This window comes from Malassezia sympodialis, genomic scaffold (assembly GCF_000349305.1).
Source record: "Malassezia sympodialis ATCC 42132 genomic scaffold, msy_sf_17, whole genome shotgun sequence".
Lineage (NCBI taxonomy): Eukaryota > Fungi > Basidiomycota > Malasseziomycetes > Malasseziales > Malasseziaceae > Malassezia > Malassezia sympodialis.
Window position 1 is genome coordinate 63,640 of NW_017387815.1, and position 19,062 is coordinate 82,701.

General features: G+C 49.3%; 6 protein-coding genes and 1 pseudogene across 7 annotated transcripts; 4 read left to right on the forward strand and 3 right to left on the reverse strand.

Annotated features, from left to right (window-relative positions):
- Positions 1–2,791: 2,791 nt before the first annotated feature.
- Positions 2,792–4,558, forward strand: MSY001_3038 (uncharacterized protein; the record flags this gene model as incomplete). Its single annotated transcript, XM_018884924.1, has 1 exon — positions 2,792–4,558. One exon carries the CDS (start codon positions 2,792–2,794, stop codon positions 4,556–4,558), a length of 1,767 nt encoding a protein of 588 aa, XP_018741535.1.
- A 66-nt stretch (positions 4,559–4,624) lies between these two features.
- On the reverse strand, positions 4,625–6,295 carry MSY001_3039 (uncharacterized protein; the record flags this gene model as incomplete). Its single annotated transcript, XM_018884925.1, has 1 exon — positions 4,625–6,295. One exon carries the CDS (start codon positions 6,293–6,295, stop codon positions 4,625–4,627), a length of 1,671 nt encoding a protein of 556 aa, XP_018741536.1.
- A 211-nt stretch (positions 6,296–6,506) lies between these two features.
- MSY001_3040 (uncharacterized protein) lies at positions 6,507–8,024 on the reverse strand (the record flags this gene model as incomplete). Its single annotated transcript, XM_018884926.1, has 4 exons — positions 6,507–6,550; positions 6,615–6,791; positions 6,879–7,158; positions 7,236–8,024. 4 exons carry the CDS (start codon positions 8,022–8,024, stop codon positions 6,507–6,509), a joined length of 1,290 nt encoding a protein of 429 aa, XP_018741537.1.
- A 1,170-nt stretch (positions 8,025–9,194) lies between these two features.
- Positions 9,195–9,964, forward strand: MSY001_3041 (annotated as a pseudogene). Its single transcript has 2 exons — positions 9,195–9,311; positions 9,347–9,964. Coding segments are annotated over exons 1-2 (735 nt in total).
- Positions 9,965–9,967: 3 nt separating this feature from the next.
- Positions 9,968–12,794, reverse strand: MSY001_3042 (uncharacterized protein; the record flags this gene model as incomplete). The annotated part of the gene is made up of 2 exons (XM_018884927.1): positions 9,968–10,668; positions 10,694–12,794. 2 exons carry the CDS (start codon positions 12,792–12,794, stop codon positions 9,968–9,970), a joined length of 2,802 nt encoding a protein of 933 aa, XP_018741538.1.
- Positions 12,795–13,237: 443 nt separating this feature from the next.
- MSY001_3043 (uncharacterized protein) lies at positions 13,238–14,311 on the forward strand (the record flags this gene model as incomplete). The annotated part of the gene is made up of 1 exon (XM_018884928.1): positions 13,238–14,311. The coding sequence occupies one exon, from the start codon at positions 13,238–13,240 to the stop codon at positions 14,309–14,311; it is 1,074 nt and encodes a 357-aa protein (XP_018741539.1).
- Positions 14,312–14,628: 317 nt separating this feature from the next.
- MSY001_3044 (uncharacterized protein) lies at positions 14,629–15,875 on the forward strand (the record flags this gene model as incomplete). The annotated part of the gene is made up of 2 exons (XM_018884929.1): positions 14,629–14,636; positions 14,660–15,875. 2 exons carry the CDS (start codon positions 14,629–14,631, stop codon positions 15,873–15,875), a joined length of 1,224 nt encoding a protein of 407 aa, XP_018741540.1.
- Between the last annotated feature and the right edge of the window lie 3,187 nt (positions 15,876–19,062).

Below are 19,062 nucleotides of genomic sequence, written 5' to 3' on the forward strand. Positions count from 1 at the left end.
AAGAGAAGCTTGCTGGATCAGCTGAACACCCAAACCAGGAAGCGTAGTATTCAGACGAATAGCGGAAAACGCAGGAATTAGTGATTGGATCTTTGAGGAGCCATCGAAACCGCTAATATTAAAAGGAGTACCGAGACCGGACACGAAACGATTCAGCATCTCTTGCCCGTATGGACTCGCCTTGGGGTTAAATTTGGAGCTAGCAGTAACTGTGTTGTTACCGATATTAAGATTCAAGTTGGGAATAGTGACTTGACCAACAACGTCTTGAACCACCAATAAAAATGATACATCTCCCACTGCGGCATTTACATTGGATGGGTTGTAGATAGAGGTGTTAACAGACAATAGTATACCGTCGTGATCTCCACCTACTACGTCCACACCGAGAATGGGAGTTGGATACTGTGTGAGACCTTGGAGACCAAGAAGCCCGCTTTCCACAGAGAATTTGATATTATCGAGGCTCACTCGACCAATAGGCATATCAGTGATGACAGAAGATGATCCATTGTAGAGATTAATGATTTTGTCCCCAAAGGTGAACAATTTAACAAACTGCTCAAACTCATGACGCGATTCATCTGTTTGAGAAGGAAGCTGCATGGGGCTGGGGTTAAGTGTGAGAAAAAGTGTTCCCTCGAGCTGCCCAGCTGAAACAATGTTCAACTGAGTTGCTGCCTTGGAATATACACCATTGACAGAGATGACAGGATTGCCATTGAGCTCGTTCACAATGGTAATTTCGTTCTTTGTGGATAAAATATTGAGCGGAAAGCCGAACGGTAGAGCCAATGTAGCCTCTAGGCTATTAGAGGAGGCCGTAGGGCCGTAGGGATCAGAATCAGCTTCGTATGTTAAGTTAAATTGCTTGATAACAATGCTCTTAATCGGATTGAGTGGGTTGGGCGACTGGAATGGCACGTTAAGAGTCAGTGCCTTGATACCTTCAGATAGCCAGGTGGTAGGATAGCCCTCAGGCAGGCTAACACTGACACCGCGGGCAACGACAGGACTAATTTCAAAGTTCAGATATTTCGTAAACAAGTCGCCCAAAATATTCAACTCCGTTTGGTTTTCGTTATGTGGGAGCAGTCGACCTTTGAGAGTCACGATGTTGACGCCAGGCGTGATATTGAGGTTATCAGAAACACCAGGACCCAAGAAAACACCGTTGAAAAATAGGTCGGTGGCTAGTGTGCCCAGCTGAACACCGAAAGGAGAAGGATTTGTCAGAGACGTAACAGCTTCGTATGATATCCCACCAGCAGGGTCCGCGCCAGGAAGTTTAAAGTCAAGAATTTTTACGTCATGAAAGTTGTCCATTCCATTGATAACCACATCTTTAGACAAACCCAGATTTTTAAAGGTAGGTAGAAAACCCAGTGCCTTAATGTGCACATTGTCACACTTTAGTCGCCAAGTAAAAGATGGTTGGGTCACCAGGAATTTTGTAAACTCGGCAAAGCCCTGCTGGTTAGTGATGTTCATTTTCGTTAGTTGTTTTAGTCGGCCATGTCCAGCAGCAACACCAATGCGATCGAGCCGCATATTGCCGAGCTCGAGTTCTTCCATAGGTTGCTCGTCAGTAGGAGGCGAATTCCAGAATATATGCACAGGAGCGTTAAAATATAATTGAGCTGGAAAGACACCTGCTTTTTTCACTTGGCCTTCAAGCGTGAGATAGAAGGAGTCATTTAGAGGAGAAGTGAGATTTGAGCTGTAAATATGCATGACTGAGACATTCAGCGTGTGGTTCGCGACACCCCATAGAATCGGAATCGCAATCAAGAATAAGTTGAAAATGATGAAAATGGGTAGCAAAGTAACTGTGAAGAGTAGTAGTCGATGCGACAAAATTTTTTTCGCGTAGGGAGTGCCGCGCGCCGCCAGAAAACCGATCGGTTTTCCTGGCTGGTGCATATGGCCAGCTGGAGACGCTGCGGCAGCTCCTCCGGAGTCAAAGGCTGGGAGGCGACGACGTACGCCGCCCTCCCATGGTTCTTTCTCCATTGTGGTGACTAGCAGTCAAGAAACGCCAGACAAGATGCGGAGACCCTGGTGAATGAGGATTGCTTTGGGGATGTATCCAAAATGTCGGGCTTACGAGAGATGTGGGGCAAGCACAAAACCAATCAGGCAGGTCTTCTGCACCTCAAGATTCAGCCCCGTTATGATTCGCACAGCCCCACACACGAGCCCTTGAGCCGCGCCAGCGCCAAGCTAGACCACGTGGCAAAAGACAGACGAAAGTGGCCGCGGCGTTGCTCACCAACGCGCAGGGCGACGAAAGCGCGTGGTGATGACATTCAAGCCGGCACTTACGGTCACGGAATGGCCTTCTGTGAACCCACTGAGCAGTGAGAAAGACTATCGCGGCTCCATACACTGGACGCAGCATTCACCTCTGCTCATTGATAATGGTTCGTACCCACCTAATTAACGTGCAGGGTCATCGGAATTGCGGGCGGGATTTTCCTCCAGCACACTGGATGCACCGATGTATGCTTTTGACAATATTGTTTCTCGATTTCTGGATCGGAAACGGAGTACCAATGTGATTTTGTGTGGCTCCGACTGCTATGTTGACGCTCAAGCGCGTAGCAACATCAAGAGCCCTTTTGACGCAGACGTCGTATGTGGCATGGACAGTATGGTACGTGCTTAGCGCTCATGGAAGGAATACATACTTGACTACACATTCGGAAGACTCGGGATTGATACGGAGCGTATTGATCATCCAGTTTTAATGACAGAAACCCTATGCAACCCTGAATACAGCCGGGCACAAATGAATGAGCTCTTATTCGAGGCCTATCAAGTGAACTCGGTGAACTATGGTCTGGATGCACTTTTCTCAGCATATTCAAACAACATTCGCAACGATGGACTGATAGTATCGGCTGGCCGTTCATCAACTCTAGTGGTGCCGCTGGCAATGGGTCATGGTGTACTTGATAATGCGAAGCGACTGACATGGGGCGGCGCCCAGGCGGTGGATTTCCTACAAAAACTTTTGCAGCTCAAATATCCTAACTGCCCTCAAAAGATTACTACCTACGAAGTGCAGTGTATGCTGGAAGAACTCTGCTATACGTCGTCTGACTACGACGCCGAGATTCGGCACTTTCAGGTCCCTGAGAACCTGGCCAAAGCGGATCGAGTCGTGCAGCTCCCCTTTACCGCTCCCGAGCGAAAAGAGAAAACTCAGGAGGAGATTGAGTTGGCGGAGGAACGCAAGCGCGCAGCAAGTCGGCGACTACAAGAGCAGACACGCCTCATGAGGCAAGAGAGGGCGCAGCAAAATGAAAATGACCTAAAATATTATACCCTTCTGCGAGAGTGGAAAGACAAGGAATCGCAGGAAAACTATTTGGCACGTCTGGAAAGCGAAGGTTTCGACACTGAACAGGAATTCGAACGCGTTTACAAGCGCCTTGACACGTCGGTCCGCAAGAACCGGGCCGAGGAGCTTGGTGAGGAGTTCCACGAGGAAAAGAAAGAGCCTGAATTCCCTCTAGCTGATGTGCCCGACGCGGATCTCGATGAGGAAGGGCTGAAGGAAAAACGCCGTCAACTCCTGATGAAAGCCGGTTACGAAGCGCGTTTGCGCACTCGCGCTGAAAAAGAAGAAAAAAAGCGTTTGGAAGAAGAGCGTGATGCCAAAGAGCGTAAAGAACAACGCGAAAATCCAGAAGCGTGGCTAAAGAAGATACATGCGCAATACAACGAGATCTTGGCCCGAATTCATAAGCGGAAGCGGTTGCGGGACATGTTGCCGAACCGGAAGAGTGCTGCTGCTCAACAGCGCATGAAAAGTATCACAGCTTTGGCAAGTGAAAATGATGCAAGCAGCACGGGATCACAGCGTCGGCGCAAACGGGGCGAAGACGAGGACACATTTGGCGCAGACGATAGCGACTGGGCCGTGTACCGTACGATCAATGATGCCACCAATGAAGAAGAAGAAGCAAAAGATCATGAGCAGCTGGAGGAGTTGGAGCAGAAATTGTTGGAATTTGACGATAAATTTACTGAGGAGGATACATACGCGGCTATGCTGAGTCGCAAATCCCGTCTTACCAATACGTTCTTGCGTGGTTTTGAACCTAAATGGGATCCTGAAGATGCAATCCAGTTCCATCAGCTGCATCTCAATGTCGAACGCATCCGTGTGCCTGAAGTCAGTTGGCAGCCTATCATTGCGGGTGTTGACCAGGCGGGTGTCGGTGAGCTATGCCGCCATGTACTTCGATCTTTTGACGAGACTGTCCGGGGTCGTATGATCCAAAATGTACTTGTGACAGGTCGCTACTCACAACTTCCGGGCTTTGATGTGCGCCTACAGTCGACCTTGCGTTCGGTGCTGCCGCCCCATGCTCCCCTATCGGTGCGCCGCGCACGTAACCCACGTTTCGATGCATGGCTGGGCATGCGGCAATGGGTCTTTGAGCAAAACGAGGTATTCCGTGCCACTTCTATCAGTCGAGCCGACTACGATGAGAAAGGCCCAGGCTGGTTCCAGGAACACGGCATGTCTGCCTGTGTCAATAGGTAAAATAAAAAAAAAAATCACAAAGGTGCTACGAAAGGAAGCCGACAGAAAAGAACGAAGCGAATAAGTTTACCAGAGACGCGTCTCAAGGAGCAGATCGCTCTCGGGAGCCAACGACAAGCACGCACGCATAAAGTTGGTCACAGCAGCGCGCTGGCGGTTCAGGCTGTTGACCACATCCGTGCCGGGCTTGACCAGCGGAGCCTTGAGACTATAGCTTAGCAGACTCAGCACAGAGTACATCGACTTCCACTCTTGGTCCGCCTCACCCGGCACACGATACGTGATACGGGTCATCAGCTCAGCCATAATAGCCAAATCGATAAGGAGCGGGCTAGCCAGCAACGAATCCTCACACAGATTTGTCACATAGAGGCGGTTCCGGCCACCCATACACAGCTCACTGGTGTAGTCGTCCATAGCCACCTTTTGGTCACCCACCGCAGGGATGTACTTAATAACAATGCAGTGGTCAGGACGCTCACCCTTCGAAGCCACTTGCCCATCCTTTGCCGGCTGTCCAGGGCGGTACAGGAGGTGATTAGCCTCGCAGCAGTCATCAACAACGCTGCTCTTGCTAATTTCCTTGCTGCGGAACTGGCGCTGCGAGCTCAAGTTGTAGCCGTCATTGTTGCCAAGATGGTTGTAGCTCGCAATCGACAAAGGCTTGATGCCTGCATTGACAAGATATTCAGCAAGCACACTCTTCACCTTAGTCTGACCAGTCTTTAGGTCATCACCGCCAATAAAGGCCTGATAACGCTCCGCCAGTTCAATCGCACCGGGCACGAAGGTGTTCTGAGGAGCGCCATTCACATAAGGAACACCCTCAAGAATGCAGGCAATCGCGAAAATCGTTGAAGGAGAGACTTCCTCATGGTTTGTCTCAACGGCGCGGAGCAGGTTGTCAGCCGTATCGTTCACGCCAGGCAAAATGTCTGAGTAGCGCTCCGTGTTGGCAGTCCAAACCACAATGACTTGGTCAAGGCCGTGTTGGCTCTTGAATTGCCGAATGTCATTGCGCAGGTGCTCGACATGTGCCTTCTTTTCCTGGCCAGGAATAACGTTATCCGCACGCTCCTCCTGATTGGAAGCGATAAAGTCGGGGTAGTAGACGGACGGCAGCGGCTTGATCTCCGCCATATATGGAGTAAGCTGGCGCTGCAAGTCGTAGTCTAGCACCTTCGCGCGTGCCATAGCCTCGTCCATAGGGAGACTGCTGATATCCCAACCACCAATGACCAGGTCGTTCGGATGGACCATCGGCAGAACATTGCTAAAAGGCACCCAAACATCCTTCCCAGTTGAGGCGTCACTACCCAGGCGAATGGTAGAAGCACGCACGAGAGAGCCATAATAGTTGGGAACCTGCAGACCATCCTTGTTGTGCCACTGAATGTTGTGTCGGTTTGCCAGAATAGTGGCAGAAATGGTTGTACCATTGTTACCGCCCAGGCCCACGAGCATGAGACCGGTCTTGGGGACCTTGCGGGAGGTACGGAACTCAAATTCCTGCTTGTAAGGGGTCGCGACAAGCTCCTCGCCTTGCAGGTCCATCTTACGCTCGACGTGTGTGTTCAAGTACTCATACTGTGCCGTTATGTACTCATCCGAGTAGTGCAGGCGATCAGAGGCAACGCGGATCGTTTGAAAATCCTCGTGGCGCTGGGCTGTTGGGTTTACGGAATGCGACGCGGAGGTGCGGGCAGCATCAGAGGTTGAGTTAGCAACCGGGGCCATATTGTTTGAAGATGAAAATGAGATTTACTTTGATAATAACGGAGGAGCACAAGTGCGTTTGGTGCCCCGGTACTGGTTATGCCTAGAGCACAGCTGGTTCGAGAAAATGGTTTAGTGGGAGAGATCCTTCTAGTTAGCTAGAAGGACTACGATAAACGTTGTGTCTAAACAGGAAGTTGCTCGATTGGCATGTATAATAATATCTGGGGTGTCACGTGTGACCGTGGTGCTGAGCAGCAGAGGCGTATTGGACCACTGGAATTCAATACCATGATTGGCTAGTGTCAGCTCTATCCAGCGCGATAAGAACCAAACCTACCACTCCACTCGCCATTCGTGCGCCAGGCAGGATCCTGCCCGGTCAACTCATCGGCCTGGCCAGGTTCAAGACCCACACAGGCTTCTGATTTGCAAGTACGAAGCACTGCCAAGTCCATAGTTCCAAAAAGTGGGCCCAATGCATGCGCAAAGCTTGTGTCAGAAGGCCACTGCGCATCTTGAGTGAGTTTGCGATAGTTCTGAGTAAGTGAAGCACACATACCAAGTCGCCTTTGCTGTTAATAGGCTGCTGTCAACAACATACCTTGGAAAAAGACAAGACCTGCCTTTTGCAGCTCAGCCAAAAGAACTGGAGCGCGCTCCGGCATGGCCCCATAGCTGTCGGGCCCAGTCCAATAGTCATTAAGTGCCCCCGTACTGGCTCCCAGCGGCACATCACCAGGCACCTGCAACCGGACACGGCCCTGATCAAAATGAGACTTCAAGCGATGTCCCATTGCCTTCAATGGCTCCATAGTGCCAAGGCCTTGGTCGGCCGGGAAGAAGCCATCCTCAGATAACCTCTCCAACGTGATTTGAATATCCTTCGCACATGCATTCTGAAGTGAGAGCTCGCAATACGTACATTCACAAACCAAGGCATGTTTTTGGTATGCAGCACAACCTCTCGTACAAGAGATTTTGTCGAAAACGCAGCGATTTCAGCGGCACGTACACCGCCTGCTTCATGGTTGGAAGCACGCTGGCCAAAGCAATCACTTCCAATCCGCACATCGGTGCTCCCTAGAGCCACAGCAGCCTCCATGTCAGCTGACATGCCCATGCTGAGCCCAAACTCTGTCTCAGACTCGAGCGTGTAAGCATCGTTAACATCGCCAGCTGGCGTCCACCAGTGGGTATTGCGCAATTCGGTCTGAAAATCCGCATCAGATCGAAGAGCATCCATCAAGAATTTGCGCGATTGAAAAAGAGTCTCAAAATCGGGGTTCTCGTGTGTGCTGCCAGCCGCTCGGCTATTGGAGAGAGCACCAATTGTCATAAGACCACGGAGACGAAGGTGAGGGCATCCCAAAATGATCTTCTCAGCCAACTGCAATAGTAAGGGTTTTTCCTGGCTCGAAGACCAGGCGCTTGTCATCGCAGGAACACCGCTTTTGCCTTCTTCGCCACTTGTATTCACTTGTACATATACATAGAGCGGTTCAGTCCGGCGCGACGCATTTTCAACTTTGGCTAGTGCTTTATCCAGTCCCTTGGCTACCTTTTCAGAGTCCAGTGATTGAACAGCATAAAGGTTGGGAACAGCAGCAAGCACCTTGGCCTTATTGCTCTGCAAACCACCAATAAAGTGCCAATGAATGTCGTCAGGGAGAACCGCGGCTTTTTCGACAAGCTCCTGTACATAATTTTCGCCAAAATGACGATGATCAGTCCGTTCGTACACAGCCATAAGATCAGAAGGCGGGTGTAGTTTAGAAACAACAAGTAGGCGAGGTTCAAAGGTTGCACGAGCGGCCTTGCTAGCTTGCGTGATGCGGGATCGCACAGATTCAACCCGTCTCTGTAGTTCATCTGCACGATCCTTGGTGGCGCGAGGGATAGGGCCCCGAAAGGCAAGCAGAAAGTCTGATAGAAGAAGAGCTGAAACCAGCTCAGCTCCTACATTTCCAAGAACGATATCCACTCTGTCATTTTGTAGTGTCTGAATTTTTTTCCAAAGAGGTTCAATATCGTCCACAATAATGTGACTAGCATCAAATTCATTTCTGCAAAAAGACAAGAATAAAAGTTTCCTGAATAGCGCCTTGGACTCGGGTTTGGTTACACTATAAGTGCGATTATCCTGAAGCAGCTTTTCCATCCACACAGTACAATTATGAATATTTTGACCTGATGCACGAAGGGATTCCAATTTCGAAGTCATGAACGGATCATAGTCTTTCCATTGCGTAGATGATTCAAATATATGTCTGAGGCGGCGATAAAGGTAGCACTCAGTGAACAAATAATCAGAATGGAACCAAGTTGGCTTGGCCTGTGATATAATTGTATCAAAAGGTTCTGATGTAGGTGCACTAAAGCTATTGGGACCCTGGCTTGTAGGAAGGGGCACCCCCAAAGACTTTAAAGGGCGATCATGTGTCAGCTCGTATTTAATGGCTGATACCTTTTCAATGATGACTCTGCCTTCGTGCACTTTATCGGATGCGTTACTTGAGCGAGAAAGTTGATTGCACTCACGAAATAGCCCATCAACAACCTGGGTCAATATGATGGGCCATTTATGCACTGTAGTTTCGTAGGCAAAGCTTGACTGGTAAGTGTCATTAAGAACGCACCTTTGTTTAATGGCTGCACTATAGCGAGCCACCTCAGGTGTGTACATGAAAACGACAAGAAAGCGGAGGTGGATCGTCCTAAGAATTTGAACAAATTAGCTGCTCCACTAACGTCTTTCCGTTCTGTCGACACGGTGGCGAGCACCATTTAGACGATGCCGTGCGTTCTCAACCTTTGTTACTAACTTCAGCATCAATTTGCGTGAGTATACCGCCACGATATCTAATTCCTTTCTTAGCTTCCAACAATTTTAAGTACGTGTACGCTCTGCTGACCTAGACTCACCAATGTATCCATTATTCGCTTAAAAAAAGGAGGGAAACGCTTTGAAGTACGTTCCATTGCACTAACACAGATTGCATGCTACAAGAACAAGGTAAAAGAGTGGCGCTCAGGAGTGTATGTGACAAATGAATTTACCCCAGGGAAAAGGATTTGGATGAGGTAGTCCAAATTGAAAGTGTGTTCCTGAATGTGTCAAAAGGACAGGTGGCTTCGAATGAAGATCTTAAGAAGGCTTTCGGTACGACGGATGCAAAGGAAGCACTACTTGAGATTTTGAAAAAAGGCGAACTGCAGGTGGGCGAGAAGGAGCGTAGCCACGAGCTGTCGAACCTATGGGTAGAAATTGCTACCATTGTGGCGCAAAAGTGTATTGAACCAAGCAGCCAGAAACCCTACACGGTGGGCATGATCGAAAAAGCGATGAAAGATGCGCACTATAGTGTAAAGCCCTCTAAATCTGCCAAAATTCAAGCACTCGAAGTAATCAAGCTTTTACAGTCGAAGGAGATCATCCCGTTGGAGCGTGCACAAATGCGTGTCAGTGTCACTATGGCGGCGAGAGAGGGAAAGCGACTTAAGGATAAAATCTTGCCCCTCTTTTCTCATATTGAGGAGGAAGAATGGGATGACTCCTGGGAAATTGTGGGTACAATCGACCCCGGATCGTTACGTCAAATCAATACACTTTTCGAAACGGAGGTCAAAGGCGAGGGTGGCGTCGAGACTTTAACATTTTCTACTGTGAATAATGATGACGATGAATGATCTTTAGCTTAGGCGAGACACTAGATAAGACATGAGGCATTCCTGCTCATCGGCTGTCACTCGTAGCAGAAGCTGGATAAGTGTGCCATAAGCTTGGGCATCGCGTTTCTCAATGTTTTTCAGAGCAGTCTTGTCGAGTCGCCATACATATGTGTCGATTTCGGCAAGTACATGAGCATTGCGTTTCTGTTGTGACAAAAAGGTGAGTTCTCCTGCCACTGTACCAGCCAGCATAGCCTCATGAACCTCATTGTTACCCTGAGAGAACAAGTATCGGGCTTTGAGCATGCCTGACTCGATAAAATACAGCGCATCAGGTGTATCGCCCAGCTGCCAAAGGACCGTATCCTTTGGCAGAAAGAGCTCTTGCATTTCTGGTACCAAAATCCGGAAAAGATAATCGCACTCGGAATGCTCCATATAGGGTCCCAGTGTACTGGCAAGCACAGAATAGGGACGATGCATAGCATGGTCAGAGAGACGAGTTGGACTCTTAGTAGGACGATGCAAATCCTGGGTGACTTGCTTGGCCGCCTGATGCAAATGTTCATAGCGGGGTGAATTTACAACGCCTTCTGCCAAGTCAATAGCCAGGCGATCATTACGATTTGGCATGCGGAGTGCTGTAGTATCAGCCATAGTCACATGTTTCAATGTTTTGCCAGCAGAGAGATCACTAGAGTAAAGTCCACGAAGATATTCATCTGATGTCAGTTGTCCAACACGTACTCTCTGTCCACTCTAATGCTTCGTTCAAAGAAGCAAAAACCTCCAAATAGGGCACTGCGTCAATCCATAAATCCACTTTTCGAAGGGCAAGAGCAACATCACTATCAAGTCTCAGGCCACAGAAGACAAGATGGACCCCCTTAGAGCTTAGCATGCGATGGATGCGTGTCATGGTCTCAGCTGCTGAGAAATCCATGTTGTTTACGAGGGTGACATCCATGATTAGGAAGCGAATTGGGTTTTTTTTCCATGTAGCCAAATCCAGCAGCTGTCGCACAAGCCGCTCGACTGAGTTGACAGTCCCAAAAAATAAGGAACCATGGAGTTTAAGCACTTGCGTTTGCCGACCGACCTCATCAAGGAAACGGCGCTGCGTGAGCTGTCGTCGAACTGTGCTGCGGGCAGAGTGTCCAGTGAATACAGCGCGTACAACGTTTCGACGGGCAGACTGCATGACAAAAATCAGGCATGCCAACAAGATCCCCACCAGACTGCCCACAACAAAGTCTGACAACGTCATCACCACCACAATAATGACAATGGTGATATACTCTAGTCGGTTGACACGTCCAATGGTGTCCCATAGTGCCTCACGAACAAGGTCGAGACCCAAGACGAAAATAAGCGCCCCAACGACCATAATGGGCAAATATCCAATCATACCAGGGCCCATAAGCAAAACCATGGCAGTAGCACTGGCAAGCATAAGTCCACTCAGTCGCGAGCCGCCTCCGACGCGGTAGAACAGAACCGAATTTACATAACAGAGGTAATTCGGCACTGTTCCTAACATACCCGCACATACATTGGAAATACCATGCGCCACAAGCTCCCGATCTGTATCCACATTGTCCTCACTGAGGCTAACACCAAGTGCCGGTATATTGAGAGGCACATGTAGAATCCCAAAGAAAACTAGGGCCATTTGGGTAGGCATAGTGGCCCATAAAGCATTCCAGTCTAGATTTTGAAAGTCAAAATAGGTGTAAAACCGATAGAATGGTGCGTTTGCCAAATGCTGGATATCAAAAACCCATCCTTGCTCCCATAAAGTCTCCATATTGGCTCCAAATAGAAGAAAAGAAACCATGTAGAATATAACAGGGATGATCAAAAAATAGACTGGCATAATCAGTGGGTGGTGCCAACGTGCTGTAATGGCCTGCAGAAGCACGGCAAGACAAAGAGGGACAAGCCATTGTAAAATTACTTGCGCATTAGCTGATAACGCCTGCATAGTTGCCAAGTTGTATTTGAACCCATCCTCGCCTTCCAATCGAGCGGTCACCGCAAAACCCGTCTCCATCAAGAATACACCGACACCACCGATGCAACCGACAAGGATATGTCTAGGAAAGTAACTGATCAAAACACCTAGCCGAAGAGCACCCAGAATCAAAAATAAGAGTCCTGTGAGCACCGAAGAAAGTGCAAATGCCACCATCGTTGTAGAGACAATGACTTTTGGGTTGTCGGTTCCCGCGACCTGAACAATCACTTTTACCAAGATGTGATAAAATGGCACGACTTCAATCATCATACTTCCATTTCCGCCCTTAAAAACTGACCCGCCTAGGGTGTATACCATCTGAGAAATAATACACGTAACAAAAAACATGGAGACACCGTCGCCGCCGAAAGACGCGAAGATTGGCATGGACGTAGGAAACGTAATCATCCCGTAGGACACACCATCAAGAATATTCAGCAGTAAACCGAGTACCACGGCTGGGACGTTGAGAAGCGGCGCCTTTGCCATGGCAACCACGTCGTCCTTTGAGAGATTTTTGGCCTTTTGTACCCACGCCTCTCCATTAACCCGTGACTCTGTCGCAGCTTGAAAAATCTTCTGGCGTGCTTTCAGGAAACTCCACTGCGAGTCCACATTGACAAGGGCCTCTGCACCAGTGACAACATCCTTGAGCTGGTCGCTGACGGCCTGATATCGGCTGGGCGTTTCATACTTGAGGAGTGGGGTTTGTTCTTCCGAAACATGCAGCAAATTCCTTTCAGGTACATTGGCTGACGTTCTGATGGTATACGAGAGAGATTGGTCTGATAAAATATCACTGTCATTACCGTGCGTAAACGCGCCCAGCATCTGGCCAGCGTCTCCGTCATCATTGACCACTCGATCGGCGAGTTCTGCAGTCTTATCGCGAATATTATCCGAAGTGGCAGTATAATAGGAAGCAGATTGCTCATCTGTCTTGTTGCGAGGTTCTGATAAAACATTTTGGAACCGACAAATCCGTTAGATGATTTCATACGCACTAGCTGCGTCCTTCGAAATTACTGAAGGACGAAATATGAGGAAACGCAGACCCACCTGCCCCCCTATCATGTATGATGCTCGCCTCTAGATCGCTTGGATCGCTGATAAAAGCGTCCTGATCCCCGGTAGACCCTGGACATTGGCTCATGCCAACTAATGTGGTGGTCCGCACCCTTATCTCGCGTCGCTTGCAGCCAGGTAGATTTTCTAGCAGCTTAGTCAGCACAACACTCGCTGTTCACCTTCCGTCGTCGTCTAAGCTCGGCGGCATGGCTTCCATGGATACAACTATGGACGGTGCCGATGGGCCCAAGAAAATCTTGTACAACATGCCACCAGAAATGGTGAGTGGTGAAAATAAAGAGGAAGAGGTGCTTCCGGCCATGCCCGACAAGGAGGCACCTGAGGCAGGTACTCCACCACCTGCACCTGGGGTGGACTATGGGGACTCTTTACGACCGATTGCTCTGCATTTAGAAGGCGAGCCTATCAGTCAATTGTCTACGTCTAGGTTAATGGCTTACGTTGGTCATACAGGCGTCAAAGCAAAAGGAATCGAATGGATCAATGACACGCGATGCGTGGTTGTTTTTGAGTCTTATGCCGAGGCTGTCAATGGTCTTCAACGGCTTTTATTGTACGAAGAAGACTATATATTACCTGAAGAAGGCCATATCCACGAGCACAAGGAAATTCTATTGCTTCCACGCCTAGTCATGTCCTTTCCCCGTTCTCTGTACACCACCGTGGAGGAACAAGCTGCCTCCAGCCTCCCTGAACTACAGACGAAGATCACTGAGAAGAAGAAAGAGATGGAACTAGCATCTGATCCAGCCCCGCAAATATATCGCGACATGGAGCTGGAAGAATTTGAGCGTAGTATTTTATCTCCTGATCATTTACGCGTCAAGAAGCTCAGGCAGCCGCTCTGGGTTCGATTTGCCCTACATAACCATGATACCAAGGCAGAAAGATCCGCGCAAAAGAGCAATTGGTACCGACAACATGGACGGGGCGCAGGCAAGGAGGTCGTGTCGCGGCTTCTAAAGGTGGGCGACGTTGCTTCTTCAAGGCGCGAGCGACGCCATCGCTCTGGCCCATCCGAATCTCAACGTCGATCTACAGACACAGACACAGACTATACACCTCTCTCCCTGTTAGACCGTATTGGTGGTCGCCCTGGTCGTGATTGGGAGGATGACGAATCGTTGCGATTTACGCGTGATCGTTCCGCTTCACCTGAGCGGGCTGATAAGGGCATGAACATTCGTGGTCGAGGCTCTGTGCGTGCGCCTCGATCCACCATGGCCCGATGGGACGAGGACAGCGGCTCGTCGCGCTAGATCCTGCATGCCATTACACTCCACATACCATTTGACCTCTCTAGAATCCTATCACGTGCGGAAGCTCCGCACGCACCCTTACTGCCATGCGAAGGCCTCGTTGGGCCGAGCTGCATTAGATTTTGGTAATTTTGAAAAATAGTCTTTCATTTCCTGTGAGAAATTTTCACCTTGAGAAGGCGCGAGCGCTACGCCTTCTTACCGTATTTCTTAGTGTGGTGCTCATCTGAGGCACCTCCTTTTGAAAGCTTTCTCTAGAACCAAGCAGTTAGTCGTTCGACCCCTTCGAACGCATTCCATCAAAACTATCAGCCAAGATGTCTAAGTACGTTTTTTAAAAAATGGAAGATCACTAACCACAAGGCCCGAGGATGCCCCTGTTGCCACCGATATGCAGATTACCGACGGTGAGATCCAGTCCAACTGGGAGGAGGTTTACGACAACTTCGACAACATGGGCCTAGCGCCTGAGCTTCTCCGTGGTGTATTCGCCTACGGTTTTGAACGTCCCTCGGCTATTCAGTCGCGCGCGATTGTGCCTGTCATTAAGGGTCACGATGTAATTGCTCAGGCCCAGTCTGGTACGGGTAAGACCGCTACTTTCTCGATTGCCATCCTGCAGCGTATTGACCCGAACCTTAAGGCTGTGCAGGCTCTTGTCCTCGCCCCGACTCGTGAGCTGGCTCAGCAGATCCAGAACGTCGTTGTGGCTCTGGGTGACTACATGAACATTCAGTGCCATGCTTGCATTGGTGGTACAAACGTGCGTGAAGACATGGCTCGGCTCAGCGATGGCGCTCAAGTGGTTGTTGGTACGCCTGGTCGTGTGTACGATATGATCAATCGCCGTGCTTTCCGGACCGACCACCTTAAGATGTTCTGTCTGGACGAAGCTGACGAGATGCTTTCTCGCGGTTTCAAGGACCAGATGTACGAGGTGTTCCAGCTTCTGCCTCAGGACACCCAGGTCGTGCTTCTTTCCGCTACTATGCCCGAGGATGTGCTGGCCGTGACCAAAAAGTTTATGCGCGACCCTGTTCGCATTCTGGTCAAGCGCGATGAGCTGACGCTTGAAGGTATCAAGCAGTTCTACATTGCCGTTGAAAAGGAGGAATGGAAATTCGAAACACTTACTGATCTCTACGAGACCGTAACTATTACTCAGGCCGTGATCTTCTGCAACACTCGTCGCAAGGTCGACTGGCTTACGGAGCAGCTCCACGCTAAGGAATTCACTGTGTCGGCCATGCATGGTGATATGGACCAGCAGCAACGTGAAGTAATCATGCGTGAATTCCGTTCGGGTTCTTCTCGTGTGCTGATCACCACTGATCTGCTGGCCCGTGGTATCGATGTCCAGCAAGTGTCGCTGGTAATTAACTACGATCTTCCTACAAACCGTGAGAACTACATCCACCGTATTGGTCGTGGTGGTCGTTTCGGTCGTAAGGGTGTTGCGATTAACTTTGTCACTGAGGATGATGTGCGCATGATGCGTGACATTGAGCAGTTCTACAACACCCAGGTTGAGGAGATGCCTCTCAATGTGGCTGACCTTATCTAAGCGGCTTTGTCTTCAGGCCGTTTTATTCTCTCGCACGAGCAAGATCGGCTTGTACCTGTCCGTATAAGGGCTGCATGACTCTATGATCAGCTTAGTGTATATGAGTACGGCTATTTGCTGGTACCATAGCTCGACTTGCACGAATCCTATACCAGCATAGGTCGAAAATTTTCTTTACGATGACGTATTCCACATTCCTCCCTGGCCACTGATTTTACACTTGACATGCAGTGTCTCTTAGGCCTCCGGTAGGGGTCCGAGCTTGAATTAGTTGAGCGCGAAGCTGGTTAGCATAAATTTCATATGAATTTGTCGCTCTTGCTTGTGCCACACTTATGACACCTGTGCGTCCACTATCAGTCAATACAGGTCTTTGTACAATGGATGACTCGCTGGCCAGTTCAGGGCCTTCCGTGAAAGCATGTCTATCGGCGCAGGTTTCGCGTACTTCCTGTCATGCCCGTATCAGATCTCTACCTTCCAATCTACCTCAGCGTACACCCATTAGACCCGTGAGCCCACGTCGCCGCACAACGATTGCATGCGAAAGATGCCGACTGCTTAAGGCACGGTGTGACGCGTCTTGGCCTCGATGCAGCAACTGCTGTAAAGTGGATGCCGATTGCAAAAAGTCTTATTATACAAGTGGCTCAGCCAAGCAATATATCGAGAGTCTAGAGCAGCGTTGCATGGACTTGGAGCAATGCTTGGATGCCTTAGTTACCCGCTCGGCTGACAACCCAATGACACCCGCAGACAGGGAAGCGATCGCCAAGGATCCTGCTACCATGCCATGTCTCCCTGTTATAACGGAGACGGGCAAGCAAAGTGAATTTTGCGTCACACCCCTGTTGCTGCCTCACATTCCGTTACCTGAAGCAACCCCATCCACATGGACATGGGATGGTTCCATGATGACGGACCTTTTTCCGATGTACAGTCCGGCTTCCCTTCAGCCTGACACAAAGCCCCAAACAAGCCTTGATGTTCAGTCAGGATCGCACAGCTCGTTGGAACTACTTTCCGATCTTGACCTTACTGGGATGCGCGACACCATCTAAACACGTTGCTTATAGGCATACTTGCGTTCATGTCCTGTCCCTGTGGGCGCCATATCTGTGTCACCTACGCTAGGATCATAGAAGCTTGGGTGAGAGCGAGAATACGTACATTTTTCCTCGAAGCAATTGAGCAAGCGTTAAGACACTCATAGCAAGCCAAAGTACGACGACTGCCAGAGTAATCACCACAGAGAGAACCTTGAAGCTACCCGAATCGAACACTTGGCCAAGCTGTATTGTGGCGATACCAAACACACCTAAGGGGAAGGTCGTTCCCCACCACCCAAGATTGAATGGAAAAGGTGAAACAAGAAGTAGATCTCCCACCACAAACAGTGCTAGGACAAACCAGAAAAAGCCCAGGCCCCAGAAGCCTAGTGACACGACGACGGATGCTCCGAGTAGGCCTAAATTTAGAAGATGCGCATCTTGTGGGGATATAGAAGTTGGCGCAAAAATCGGCTGTCCCAGATCAGTTTGAAGTTTGTTTATAGACGTAGCCAAATGAAGCAAACCATAAGAAGCCTGAGCAGAAGGACCAAGGGGTAAAAAGACAGAAATGATGACTTTTGCAGGAGGTATTTTAAAGAAGACAAGTCGCGCGTAGTAGATCGTCATTTGAAAAAAAATCACGCTCAGAGCGGCGCCTTTCATCATATAGGCCACGATGATAGTAATCTTAGCCGGTCTCAAAGGAAGCACATCCGCTACAACTGCACCTGCGGAAGCTGTAACGGTCACTGCCACAATCGGGAGAAACCATAATCCTGTCACTGTATTGAGCTCATGTGATTGACGCGTAGCCTTTAAAAAGGGCACCAGGAGAAGTAAAGAAATAGAAAAAATAGAATTGATCCACCAGAGAACCCAAACAAAGATGGCAAAGGAATGATGGCGCCCATCGGAGATAAAGCCGAGCACACACATGTTGATCAGTGTAGTGAAGCCCATCGAGAGAGCCCCAAGAAACATGGAGCTGACTGGATCAAGTAGTGTTCTTAGCAATAACGGTGGCCATATGATGCACCGAAGTACAGAAATGATCATAAATACAGCGAACAATAGAATGTTGATACCAAAAAATATTAGGGCCAGGGCATGCAACCCATTAAACCGGTAAGGCAATGATTCTAGAAGAACAGATACAATACCAGTGCCCATATTAATGGAAAACCATGCAGGGGAAAAATGCAACAAGAACATGCGTCCCCATGCCCAGAATTTGTTGTTGCGACGATCGTCAAGGTCTGTCTTGACCACTGTGTCGTCCGGCTGCCGATGCGGAAGGCCCTGCATATGGTCTCTTATTCATAAATAACTTTTCAAAAACCACTGCTGTTGCCTGAGCGCCGACGCACCGCACGAAACGCAGGTATTCTTGGGCTAGTTGGTGGCGTCGTGAAACTTATGGCAACTTCGCGCCGAGTGGAGGCTCCACGTGCCTTCGCGTCCGGCACTGCCGTGTCGACGCGGCATACCAACACCGTCCAGCACCGCCCAATACACGTTTGCTCAGCGTGATTCCTCCGTTGATCGTGCTATCGTGCCAAAGTGAGCCATATGACATCACTTGGCTCTGAATATCACGCAAAATCCATCCCTTCAACTACGTATTCGCATAACCCCCAGGAGCATTCACCGGACGGTTCGGTCCATCATAGCGAAGTGCTTTCGTCACAAGTGAACAGCCAGCTTACCCCTACGATTCTACCTATCCATTCCAAGAGTATGGGTCATTCCACTCTCTCCGCAACCGAAGAGATGGGCCACAGTCGTTCTCTCTCTTCGGTGGACAAGATCGAGGAGAAGCAACAAAACACTCGCAGTGCTCGAATGTCCCAATTCGCGAATGCTATGCCTTCTAACAGTGCTGCTATGCCTCTTACAGAGCGCGTTAAGCTATGGTCTTCGAACGACACTATCATGCTTATATTTTACACATTTTTGTCGATACTAACGCGTCTCTATCGTATTGGCAGCAACCACAAAGTCGTTTGGGACGAGGCCCATTTTGGTAAATTTGGCTCCTACTACATTCGACACTTATTTTATTTTGATGTTCATCCACCTCTAGGGAAGATTCTTGTCGCTGTGGCTGGCTGGTTAAGTGGCTTTGACGGCAACTA